The sequence below is a fragment of the Chionomys nivalis genome, chromosome 19 (assembly GCF_950005125.1).
Source record: "Chionomys nivalis chromosome 19, mChiNiv1.1, whole genome shotgun sequence".
Lineage (NCBI taxonomy): Eukaryota > Metazoa > Chordata > Mammalia > Rodentia > Cricetidae > Chionomys > Chionomys nivalis.
The window spans coordinates 3,798,016-3,810,815 of NC_080104.1; the positions used below are offsets into that span (position 1 = coordinate 3,798,016).

Here is a 12,800-nt window from a genome sequence, read left to right on the forward strand (position 1 = left end):
TTGCATGCAATTGTCAATTGGTGATAGCTTCTATCTTTGGAATAGGGGCTTCTGTCTTCTTCTCCCTCTTAGCACTGGTGTTATGCCCATGTCGTGGGGCCTCCAAAGACCATCACAGAGCCAGCATCGAATGCAAATACACTGGGTTTTATTGATTACAAGTTGGCTCACTTGGACAACTATCCAACACACCAACTGCAAGGCAGGGTAGCACAAACCTTGGCATTTTGGGATTGGGTAAAAGTATACAACTTTTGAATTTGTGGTTGGGGTATAGGGGAATTTTAAAACAGTCAAAACAGTGGTTAATCAGGGCCTACAAGGAGGTTTGAAGCAAGCAGATGTTGCTTGGATACCCTGCTGGGTCGCTTTGACCAGGGCAGGCACAGTTTCTTGGGAATGCTTATGACTTCGCTGGACTACATTCACCCCCTTAGTTAGATCCTGTCTAAAATGGAGTTCTTTCTCAAAATGGAGTTTGTTCTTATCCTTCATTGGGACCCCGTGTGGTTTGGACTTGTGCAGGTCTTGTGCATGCTGTCATGGTCTTTGAAAACATGTATGTCAGACTGTCAAAAACTGTGAGTTACTGCAGGTGAAAAGTGGTATTTAGATGTCAACCCGGCAGAGGAGTGATTCTCTGGTGGAGGTTAATCCTGTCCAGGCAAGACCTGCTGGACCATCAACTCTGGAAACTTATTTACATTTGCTAAAGCAGCTTGGTGTCTTCCCAGTACCACCTGGATTGTAGTGTGTACTCTCATGTGATGTGTATATGTAATTTCATGATCACATCTCAATTTTATTGTGGGTGGTCAGGAAGATGACTTTTCATTTATTGTATAATATTGAAATATAGAAAATATATTAGAACATGCTTCATAACTAGATCTATTTGTCCCACAAGAATTGTAGATACTTAAAAGCCTGCTTTGTTCTTTTCGCTCAGACTGATTGCACACATTTAGTTCATTTTTACCTCAGAGCAAGTATAAATTAGACTAAAGGCTGCTTGTAAATAGATAATAAGTTGAAAACTTTACAGCTATGCACAAGGTCAGAATCACAGGTGTCTAACCAAGGTTGCTACACAAAGCACTCTAAGAAAAGCATGTCAATTCTTCGCTTGCCAAGTCTAGCTGATAAAAGACCTACGGACACTGTGCCACTGGCCTCTGATTTACAGTCTTACTCCTGTAACTTTAGAATCTTGTGTTGCCATGGTAAATGGCTCAGCTACTTATTGCTTACCCTAGGAATGTGCTTTTGACCAATGAGAGGTAACTTTTGTAAATTTTTTGTTGCTCCAAGCCTCCTGTAAAAAGAGAGGTTTTAGGCTAGAGGAGAAGCTAGGAGGAATTAGAATTAGGACAGAAGAATTATAATAGAGACAAAAGAATAAAGAGACTTGTTTAGAACAGCATGGAGTGAGAGGATTCATTCTCCCTCAAATACAATGAAGAAAAAAAGTTCATTTCACTTCCTGTAGTATCCGATCTGAACCCTGAAGAGGAACTTGGGGCTGAACCTCAAATGCCTCATTATTAGAACTCCTTTGAGTTATCCATTACCTCTGACTCCTACGGTTTTTCCACTTCTTCTGTATATATCCCGGAACATAAAAGGAAGCAGTTTAATGGATGTGTCCTATTTTGGACTGAGTGTTCCAAAATCTTTCTCTCTACACATTGGTTATTTGTAGTCTGTGTACTAATTCCCATCTATTGCAGGAGGAAGCTTTTTGATGGTGGTCAAATGAAATACTGACATATAGGTATAGCAGAATGTCATTAAGGGTCATTTTATTGCTATGTTCTTTTAGCAGAACAATAGTATTTGGTTTTCCCCTAGGCCCATTATCTATCTAGTTTCAGGTCAGTCATAGGTTTCTAATTAGGACTCAGGGAGTGAGCAGTAAATCTGTTCAGGCAGTGGTAGGCTACTCCCACAACATTTGTGCCTCTATTGCACCAGTGGAACATGCAGGAGGTCACCACTGTTATCCTCAGGGTTTGTAGCTCAGTTGGTGTTTAGCTTTGTCCTTTGGTATCATGCAGAGTACCTTCTAAGATGATGAGCACTAGTCAGCAAGGGTAAAGGCTCTAGGTAGTCACCATGTTCAGTGATGGTATACGTGTTGTCTTCAATAATAGGGCTTTTATCATCAGTTTTCAAAGAGAACCAATCAATAGCTTTGGCAATAACCTGTGGTTTTCAGATTTCCTCGGGTCTCTTTGACCAACGGCTTAATTAGAAGTAACCCATCCTTGGCACTGGAAGTTCCACTTTGCAGTGAAAAATGTTTAGTTGAAGCATTGTCTCTCCCATTATTTATTGACTGTAGTTAGATTTCTTTCACATATGTAAGTCTGCAGTATTCTTTCCGTTTTTGTTTTGAGACAATATTTCTCTGTGTAGACTTGGGTGTCCTAGAACCCAATCTGTAGACCAGGCTGGCCTTTAATTCATAGAGGCCCACTTTCCTTATCCTCCTAATGCTGGGATCAAAGGTGTACGCCACCACTGTTTGACTTGCTTACAGTATTCTTTAGAGTATTTTTTTCTTCACTTTCTTAGCAAAAGATGAATCTTTGTCTTCCTGTTAGACTATGCAGATTTAGGAATGAGCTACTCCTTTACCTAGTCCAAAAGAGAGATTCTGGCATAGCCTCCCCGCTGCCACCACTTTTTTCCCTTTTCCCTCCCTCCCCCTCTCCCCCCCTCTTCTTTCTCACCTGCTTGCTTACTTACTTGCTTCTTGGCTTGCTTGCTTGCTTTCTTTTGGCAGGATCTCACGTAGTCCAGTTTAACCATGAACTTCAGATACTCCTACTTCCGCTTCCCCAGCCCTGGGCGACAGGTATTTATCACTGTGCCTAACTCCTTTCTCTGTGCTCTTAATTAGCTATACTTTGTTTTATTTTTTGAGCTAAGGTATCATTCTGGAGCCCAGCTATCCTTAAACTATATATCCCATGTTGGCCTTGAACTTGCAGCAATCTTCCTGTTTTTAGCTTCCCTGGTGCTGGAATTACAAGCATGCACCACCATACTGAGCTATGACTGATGTTTTCATTCTAAGTATGGCTCCATTTTTGACAGAGCTATGTCATAGCTATCCCATAAACATGGAAAATTTAAGTTCTAACTAAGGAGTAACTGCTGATGAAGTTTTATTGTTTCGTATTATGTCCCCAAAGGCCATCATAGCTCATAAAACTATATGCTCTACATGCATATTATTTTTAAAGCAAGTGAAAATTTTATATACATTTTATTCAAAATAGCTTAAAACCTTTGGGGCTGAAGATATAGTTTAGGTGGTTTTGGACCCTGGAGTCCAATCACCAGGGTAGAGTCACTCCAAGAGATCACTCACACCTCAGTTGATGCAATAGCAAGAAGAACTTTTATTCTGACGCTAGAGGTCCCTCAGCAGGTGAAGGACCTCGAAGAACTATCACAGGCTTCTTTTAAAGAGAAAACCCACAGAACTAACAAAAAAAGGCGGGGGGAGTGCAGAATCAAAAGGAAGTGCAGAAGTCGTTTGTCAACTATTGTGACTAGCTCAGTGGTCAGCTAACTATGATGGGTGGTTGCTATGGTGATTACTGGGTTGGTTGAACAAGGAAAAACATCTGTAGGTTGTTTTACCCCAGTTCTAGGGCCTAAGTCTATTGAGGAAAAACTACAAAAGGGATAGAAAATTCTGGGGGCAAGTACCCAAAGCTGCTAGTGCATGTGTGGGTGATTTTCAGGTTCCTGGTTCCCAGAGGAGGGGGAGCAGTTTAGCTGATGTGGCCCAGCCAGAGTCCTTCACTCCCCCTACCCCTTTTTATTGGGTCATATCCCAATCTTGGGTTGTTTTTTTTTGGAATCTCTCCTAAGTGTCTGGTATTGCTGGGTTAATATTAAAGCTTGAGTAATGCTAAACTGTTCATGAACATTAGGAGTCAGTTGAAGATGCAGGGTCAAAAGGTTAAAAGAAGCAGCAGAATGATTAAGGGACCAGTGATAGTGGAGATGAGGGTTGTGAGCCAGGGGGAGCTATTAAACCATCCTTCATACCAGCCTTGCTGTGCCTCTCTATTTCGCTGTCATTTATCTAACCTATTTCTGAGCTTAGCCATGGAATCCTGATTACACCAGAGTGATCTACATAAAAACAACATTGTTCTTTTAGGGCAGCACAGAGTCCTCCTTCTTGGAGAAACAATAAGTCTAATCTGCACGTATTCTGTAACACCACCTCAGAGAATGAGGTCATCGACTCTTCAAGCTTAGAGATGGACTATTCTAGGGATTTTAAGTCTTCATTCATGGCTGTCCTTAATTCATTATAATATTGGGGAGCCTCCACCAGAGCGGCAGTACCAGTGCTGACACCGGCTGCAACTCCAAGGCCTAAGATTACTGCTAGAGTCAGGGAGTTAGGCTCCCACTGATAGTGGTTCAGGTGCTCATCAAATTCATCTTCAAATGTGTCAGCGGGATGATAAAAGACCCTAGGTACTAGTTGAATGAGCATACAGTAATCCTTGGAGTTATCAAAAACCGAAGTTGCCACACAAGGCGTCAGGCCCATATTACAAGCCCACCATCTTCCTGAATTGGGAACCAAGTACCGTTGTTAGGAGTATCTTCTTTACCAATTGAGCCGTCTCTCCTTTGGTGGGAAAAGCTTCTGTCCAACCAGAGAAGGTGTCTATAAAAACTAGGAGATATTTATTACCGTATTTTTCCAGTTTTATGTCGGTGAAGTCTACTTTCCAATGAGTACCAGGTTGGTCTCCCCTTGTTCTTATGCCCTCTGGGGCATTTTGACGCCCTGCATTTACCTTGGTGTAGGGGAAGCAAGTTGACATTGCCTGCTGTATGAGGGAGTTAAGACCTGGAATATAAAAATCTGTCTTTTTCATTAGAGATTTAATCTTTTTGTATCCTAAATGAGTCCATCGATGCATTTGGGTGACCAGTTCAAAGGCATCTTTCTTGGGTAATACGATTTTCCTGGTATTTCCAAGCTTTTTATTATTCATCAAAGTCCGTATTAAGTTTCTGGATAGTCTCTAGATCCTGGGTGGAATATTGGAAATAATCTTCTGTGGAGCGGGGTGCCTCTGCCAGGGATAATATTTCTGAGTTCAACGGGGCCTTTTTAGCCATCTCATTGGCCATCCGGTTTCCCTTGGAAATGGTATCATTGCCCTTTGGATGCCCTGGGCAATGAATAGTGCTCACCTTCTTTGGCAGGAAGAGGGCCCTCAATAATGCCAGGATTTCAGTCTTATTTTAAATCTGTTTTCCAGCTGAGGTTAGTAATCCCCTCCTTTTATAAATTTCCCTGTGAATGTGGGCTGTTGCAAACGCATAGCGAATGTCTGTATAGATGTTTACTTTTTGTCCTTTTGCTAGTTCCAAGGTCTTGGTAAGGGCTATTAGCTCTGCTTTTTGAGCAGAGGTCCCTGGTGGCAATGCCTGTGCCCATATAACAGTCTGTCCATCTACCACAGCTGTCCCTGCCTTGCGCTCACCTTCTCCGAGGAAACTGCTGCCATCTGTGAACCAGGTATGATCTGCATCATGAAGCTGGCAATCGGTCAAATCTCCCCTGGTTCCATGGTATTCAGCCAGTATCTGATGGCAGTCATGAGGTACCCAAACAGTAGGTTCCGAATTGGGGAGCAGGGTGGCTGGGTTTAGTGATGTCGCATTCCCGAAGGTGATACGTTCAGGGTTGAGTAATAGGTAGTGGGTTATTCAGGAATTCGAGAGCCATCTGTCATGAGGCTAGTGGATAACTGTCTCTATGGCATGGAGTGCTATTATAGTCAGTGGTCAATTTATCTGCATCTTTGACCAGGGTGGCTACTGCGGCCACCATACGGAGGCAAGGGGGCCATCCTGATGCCACATTGTCCATCTTTTTGGAGATATAGGCCACTGGCTTCTTCCAGGGCCCCAGCCTCTGAGTTAGCACACCTTTTGCCACTCCCTTATTGTCATCCACATATAAGGTGAATGGTTTGGTGATGTCCGAGAGACTCGAAGCGGGAGGCCGAAAGGAGGGCTCTTTTTATTTTGTCAAAAGCCCGCTATTGGTCCTCTCCCCAAGAGAAAGGGACGTTGGCCTTGGTCCAGCACTCAGGAGGCAGAGGCAGGTGAATCTCTTGAGTTCGAAGCCAGTCTGAGCTACAAAGCAAGTTCCAGGACAGGCTCCAAAGTTACACAAATACCAAAGAAAAACTGCACTTGCCCACCACATACAAGGCCCTAGGTCCAGTAGTGACCAAAAGGTCCTACTTTTTTACTTGAGACTTAACTATTTTAATTGAACACCCTTTGGTTTGTCTGCATGTGCACGCAGTAGTGTCCACAGAAGAGGCCACCAGATCTCCTGGAATGAGTTATTGATGGTTATGGACCTCATGTGGGTCCCATGTAAGAACAGGTGCTCTAAACCACTGAGCTACCTCTCTAGTTCCTGATCCATAAACATATTTCACCTTTCTTGCAGAGTATTTTGGAGATCAAAAGAGTGGAATATAAAAACTTCAACATTTGCTTCGGACGAGTCACTGACACAAAGTAAAAAAAAGCATGTTAAAAAGGGAAAGCCTAAGAGACCAAGAACCCCCAGTGACCATGAGGAATCTATGGAGCAGCTGAGTGATGGTCAAGAGGTCACGTTCCCCTGCTCTGTCTGCCACCAAGAAATCAACACAGCTGGAACTTTTCTCCATAAGAAACATCACAATGCTCTGAGTATGCTGGGTTTCCAGTGGATGGGAGGGAAGAAACCAAAGCCCTCAGTGATCAGTATTCAGAGACAGTTTGTGATTTCTAAACTACTGACATCCTTCATGTTCAGTGAAAAAGTCCTTCAGAGTATGAATTATGCGTTTGAGCTGCTTTGGAAAAAGCAAGTCCCATCATACTTCAGACTTTGTGATAAGGTTGGCCACACTTCCACGCATTCTCTAAATATCTCCCATCTGGTGATTAAAGGGGTAGCCATCTGTGGCAACAACAATTCCACCTGGAAAGCTGACCCGAATGGTAAATTCACAGTCACGAATGATTTTGGTGGCAAAGCCAATGTGTGCTTTTTTGGCTTGTTCGATGGCCATCATGGCAGTGCAGCAGCGGACGTGGCATCAAAGGAGTTCCAGGTTTTACTTCTCCATCAACTGTCTAAGCATGATCCTTCCTACCAAATGACAGCTGAGCAGCAGCAACTGATCGATTCCTTTCAGACTGTGTTCAGGGAAGAATACAGAGCCAAAGAAGAGGCCTTCTCTTCCACATACAAAACCTTCAGAACCCATAGACGAGAGTATGAGGAAATACACAAAGTCTTTGCAAAGGCGTTTTGGAGAATGGATAGGCTTCTACGGCTCGGAAGAAATGAGGTTTCTCAGGTTCGGTGGAGTGGCTGCTCTGCGCTCACTTGTATATTAGAGGGTGCAATTAAGAACCCATATACTAGTAAGGACTTGACAAAAACAGACCAGCAGGGCGTTGAGAGTTTTCATTCCCAGAAGACCCCACAGATCATCTCCGGGGTACTACACATTGCAAATGCTGGTGTGTATCCTTGACACCTAAATATTGTAAATGCCCACAGAAAACCTCTCTTGCTTCCAGAATTAGTCACTTTGTGATTTATTAATACCTAGACATTGCATTTAACAATTAAGAAACAAAAACCTCAGTTTAAATACAGATTTCAGGCACAAAAATATTTTTTTAACTATTTTATAGGCACTGATATTACTATGTAACAAAACTCTTCTTCAGGAGACACAACACACACACACATCTACTCACCCCAGATAAGGAACCCATAATAGACCAAAGTACTGATACCATCAAAGTTCAACTTGGTGATCCAATGAGTTTTACTGGGGTAACTTACAGGAATATGGATGAAGGGTTACTTACAGGAGCAGAAATAATTCACAGCCAGCTGTATCACCAAAGCCCACACCAACATGGGTAACAGCTCACAAAAGCTGGGAACTTGGAGCATACTGCACAACCTGAAGGCAGCTCAATAGGTTGAAGAGTGTCCTTTCCAAGTGACTCTTTTCTAAACCTTTCCCAGGCAAATAGGCTAGTTTCTGCTTCTTCTAAGTAGCTGGTCTGGCTTCACCACCTTTTTGCAACTTGTCTCATCTTTGCAGCTTGGTTTGTCAGAGTGTGACTCTTGGCAGTTTTATAGCTTACGCTGGCAGGGAGGAGCCTAATGAGTCTGGTAAATTGCAAGAACTTCCTGAAGCTATTTTGAGTTGTTGCCTTTCTGCTTAAGGAGTGGTCGCTGCAGGATGGAATGTTTCAGCCTTGAAGGAAAATGTTACACGTCAAGTCCAATGTGACAAAGCATTAACTTTTCCAAATGGGACTGGTAAGATGACTCAGAGGGTTAAAGTACTTGCTGCCAAGTCTGATGACAACCTGAGTTCAATCCCTGAAACCATGTTGGAAGAACAGCGCTGAATCCTAAATTGTCCTCTGACTTCTTCAGATGGATACACACACACACACACACACACACACACACACACACACACATTTTCTCGCAGATACTGTACATATATACACATATTTATGTATATATACATTTACTTGTGTACATATACATATATATGAAAATTTAGTGTGTACACATATATAGACATGTATACTTTAGTTAAAAAATTTCCAAATGAGGTAGTAATAGAGACGTTGATATATGTGAAAAATGAATACCTATGATAGCTAGATCAAAGCAAAAAACAGACATAAGGAACCCACTGCCTTCTTTGTAGAGACTGCAAAGTTGATTTTTCTCAGCATACTTGTTCAGATTGGTCCATTATAACTGTTAGGACAACTTTTGGTGCCAGGAGTCTTGTATCCCAGGCTGGCCTCAGACTATGTAACCCAGGAGGATCTCGTTGAACTTCTGATCCTCCTGCCTCTACCTCTTGAGAGCGAGAGCTGGAGTTACAGACATATGCCACAATTCTTGGTTCTGCCAGTACAACCTTTGTGCATGCTGGTCAAGCACCCTGATTGTTTTCATACTCAGTGGTCATGTTGTGTCAAACAGTAGAATAGCCATTTTCCCTTCAGTTTTCCTGGCTTTCTACTGGCTGAGATGCTGGGCAAACCCGCTACCACCAAGCTACATTTCCAGCCCACTTTGTTGTTTTCGCTTTAGCATGGGATTTCACTACATTTCAAGGGTGGTCTTGAATTTGTAATCCTGCTACCTTAGCCTCTTAAAACTGGGATGCCAGCCTATAATCAACTCTGGTTAAGTTTTTGTCCTTATCATTTATATTCTACCTAACAATTTTTCTTGATCTTCTATTTCTTTACTTCATTAAATCCTTACAGGATTAAAATACAAAAATACATATACTGGGAGTGAAACTATCAGTTTTCCAGAATGGTGATGCCATGACACTATTCAAGCAATGGCTAAAAGTTCTATTTGTCCATGTTTCTTCAACATTGTCATCCTCTGTAAAAGCAGTTTACCCCTGCTCCAGCTCTCTGCACCATATTTTGTGTTGACTCTTTCTAGGTATCTTAGGGTATCCTGGAATCTCTGACTCCAGAGTGCTGGGATTACAGGTGTGTATGGGTTAGTCATTATTTTGATTACATATTTGTTTGTAAATGTTTATATGATGTATACTTATATATTCTGCATAGTATTAGATTTTTCAGTTGTCTTGATTGGGTTTCTATTGCTGTGAAGACACCATGACCACACCAACTCAATTTATAAAGGAAAACATTTAAAATAGAGGTGGCAGCTCACGAGTTCAGAGGTTCCATCCATTATCATGATGATAGGGTGCATGGCCGTGTGCAGGCAGACATGGTGCTGGAGAGGTAGCTGGAGTCCTACATCTTACAAGATATAGGACGTGGACTGTCTCACTGGGCATGGCTTGGCAGTAAGAGACCGTGGGGTTCCTCCATAGACACTTCCTCTAATAATGCCACACCTAATAATGCCACTCCCTGAGTTTATGGGTGCCAACTATACTCAAACTACTACAACAGTCCATTATTTTTTTTATATATTTCAATAAGAAAAAAATGTTGCATCCTTTAGGAACTCATACTCCTCTTGTTCTTAACTCCTTTTTAGACTTGTTCATCTGGTGTGTTTCTCATCTGGAAAATGTCCTTGGTCTCTGTGATGTCTCCTTGTGGTAAATTTTTGTTTTTTTTGAGACAGAGTTTCTCTACTATATATCCCTGACTGTCCTGTAACTCACTATGTAACCCAGGATGGCCTAAACCTCACCGACATCCTCTTGCTTCAGCCTCTTAAGTACTAAGCAAAACAGCATTCACCACCCATACAGGCTGGTGATGAATTCTTAAGATATCATTTGCCTCTCATTTTCAAAGGAAATACTCAACCTGGTGTGGAATTCGATTGGCGGGATGGTGGGATTTTCTCTGTTGCTGGAACCTGCTTCCATTTGGCCTGGCTGGCATTGCTGTCTGTTACTCTTGCTCTTCTCTTCAGAATGTGGATCCCCCTTGTGGCTGCTTCAGAGAATTTCTTTATCTGGTTTTAGCCAGCTGATCGTTGACTCATCTTTCCAGGCCACTGGGACTGTGCTTGTTTCACTCCTTTCAGTCAGCGAAGCAATATGATGTGAACACCATTTCAACTACGATCATATCATACTGCCATCAGCTTTTAACTGCAGGATTTAATGTGGTTGCCTATTCCTCTAATAGAAATTTTTTTTTAATATTATTTATTATGTATACAATATTCTGTCTGTATGACTGAAGGCCAGAAGAGGGCGCCAGACCTCTTTACAGATGGTTGTGAGCTACCATGTGGTTGCTGGGAATTGAACTCAGGACCTTTGGAAGAGCAGGCAATGCTCTTAACAACCACTGAGCCATCTCTCCAGCCCTCTAATAGAAATTTTTATAGAACTTATGGTTTAATCATACATTACAGAAAACAATTTTATCATCCACATCCTAAATACATTCGGGTTTTAACTTTGACCAATTACAATTTTTTTCTTTTTTTAACTTTGTGTGTCTCTGTGTGCATCTATGTCAGAGGACAACTCGCAGAAGCCAGTTTTCACCACGTTAGATCCTAGAATGGAACTCATATTTATCAGGCTTGGCAGCTTTCCTTTAAAGATTTGTTATTTTTATGTGTATGTGTGTGGGTCTGTGCACACAAATACAGGTACAGAGGCCAAGGGCATCAGATTTTCTTAGACCTGGAGTTTTCCTCTGCCACTGTGTGCTCTTTACAGCTGGGTTCTCTCTCCAATCAAAGTTTTTGTTTTTTTAACTAAAATAAGTACTTGGTGCTGTAAAGATGTTTCAGTCTTTAAGAACACCTGCTGCTTTCCCAGAAAATTAGAGTTCAGTTCCCAGCATCCATATTGGGTGGCTCACAACCAACTATAACTTCAGCTCTGGGGGATCCAATACTCTCTGCTGGCCTCTGCCCTCCTCATGTGAACATACCCACACATACACATAATTTAGTCATTAAAAAACTTTATTTGAGTATTTCAAAAATCTGCTGCACAGGTGTTAAGAAATAGTAAAAATCCTATTTTAACAGTTTCATAAAAATTTGATTTAGAAGTTAATTTTCAAGACCCGTAGTTTTAGTTACTTTAAATGCGACTGGGTTATCACTGACATTCAAATATTAGGTGGTTTCCCAGTTCAAAGTCATATTTGGGCAGTGTTCAGCTTATGTATTCTAAAGATATTTACATGGCATACTTTGTGTTTAGTATTGAAATAGCATACTTTTACACAAACTGGTAATTAGAACTCTCTTTAAAAAAAAAAACAACCCACCCTTTCCTTTTAGGTAATGTGCAAGCAGTCTTATGCAGAAATGGAAAAGGGTTTTGCCTGACAAAAGAACATTCGACACGAAACACCAAGGAGAGAAGAAGAGTCCTTCAGAGAGGAGCAGTTATCAGTTCAAATGGCCTCCTGGAAGGGCACATAAAAACCACCAGAGGTCTTGGATTTCATGGGAACCTCACACTGAAGAAGTTCATTATTCCAGTACCCCAAACAATTTCTGTCCCTCTAGATGATCTATGTCAGTTTCTCATCGTAGCCACTAATGGGCTTTGGGAAGTTCTGGACAAGAAGGAAGTCACTGCACTGGTAATAACCTTGTTTCATGCATATAAAGATACATATGTTTCTGGCCCTAAAAACAAATCCTGGCCATCTAACAAGCCTCTTTACCCATCAGACAGTAACATCCGAGTGCTGTTCCAGTACAAACCTGAAAATGAAGGTATGTCAACTACTAATCTAATGAAAAGGTCGTCTGATTCAATACATCCTGAAGCCTGCATTCATCAGGCTAAAAATGCAGAAACATTTTCTCCAGAAGGGAGTAATTATGACCCTTGCAGCAAGAAAGAAACTAACAGTTTACCCAATATAGACAGTAAGAAGGGAAGCAAGAAAGAACTATATGCTAAGAATTTCTATGAAGATGCAGCTGAGTACATTGGCTGTGAACTTGTAAGTGCTGCTTTAGAAGGTGGTTCCAGAGACAGCATCACTGTTATGGTAATGTTTCTCAATGGGAGTGAGTATCAGCTGCTGACATAAAAACAGCAAACAGTACCACAAAGACTTCAGTGCTCTAGACTCTAGGACATATCATGACTGTGAGATTCATTCGTAAGAACAGGAAGAAAATACAAAAGCTTCCAGTTACATACCATGTGTGTTATGCTCACTTCTTTATGTAAAGAGAAAAAAAACTC

General features: G+C 41.6%; 1 protein-coding gene across 1 annotated transcript; it reads left to right on the plus strand.

Moving 5' to 3' along the window:
• The first annotated feature begins 2,812 nt into the window (after window positions 1-2,812).
• Window positions 2,813-12,642, plus strand: Pp2d1 (protein phosphatase 2C like domain containing 1). Its single transcript, XM_057751356.1, has 5 exons — window positions 2,813-2,860; window positions 5,310-5,314; window positions 5,514-5,654; window positions 6,518-7,587; window positions 11,876-12,642. Exons 1-5 carry the CDS (start codon window positions 2,813-2,815, stop codon window positions 12,640-12,642), a joined length of 2,031 nt encoding a protein of 676 aa, XP_057607339.1.
• The last annotated feature ends 158 nt before the right edge of the window (window positions 12,643-12,800 follow it).

Excerpts from the sequence above, each read along its gene's own strand:
- Pp2d1 (XM_057751356.1), top strand. The coding sequence starts at position 2,813 with ATGAACTTCAGATACTCCTACTTCCGCTTCCCCAGCCCTGGGCGACAG. Across the intron at positions 5,655-6,517 it reads TATCTGATGGCAGTCATGAG|AGTATTTTGGAGATCAAAAG; the intron begins GTACCCAAACAG and ends CCTTTCTTGCAG. Across the intron at positions 7,588-11,875 it reads ACTACACATTGCAAATGCTG|GTAATGTGCAAGCAGTCTTA; the intron begins GTGTGTATCCTT and ends CTTTCCTTTTAG.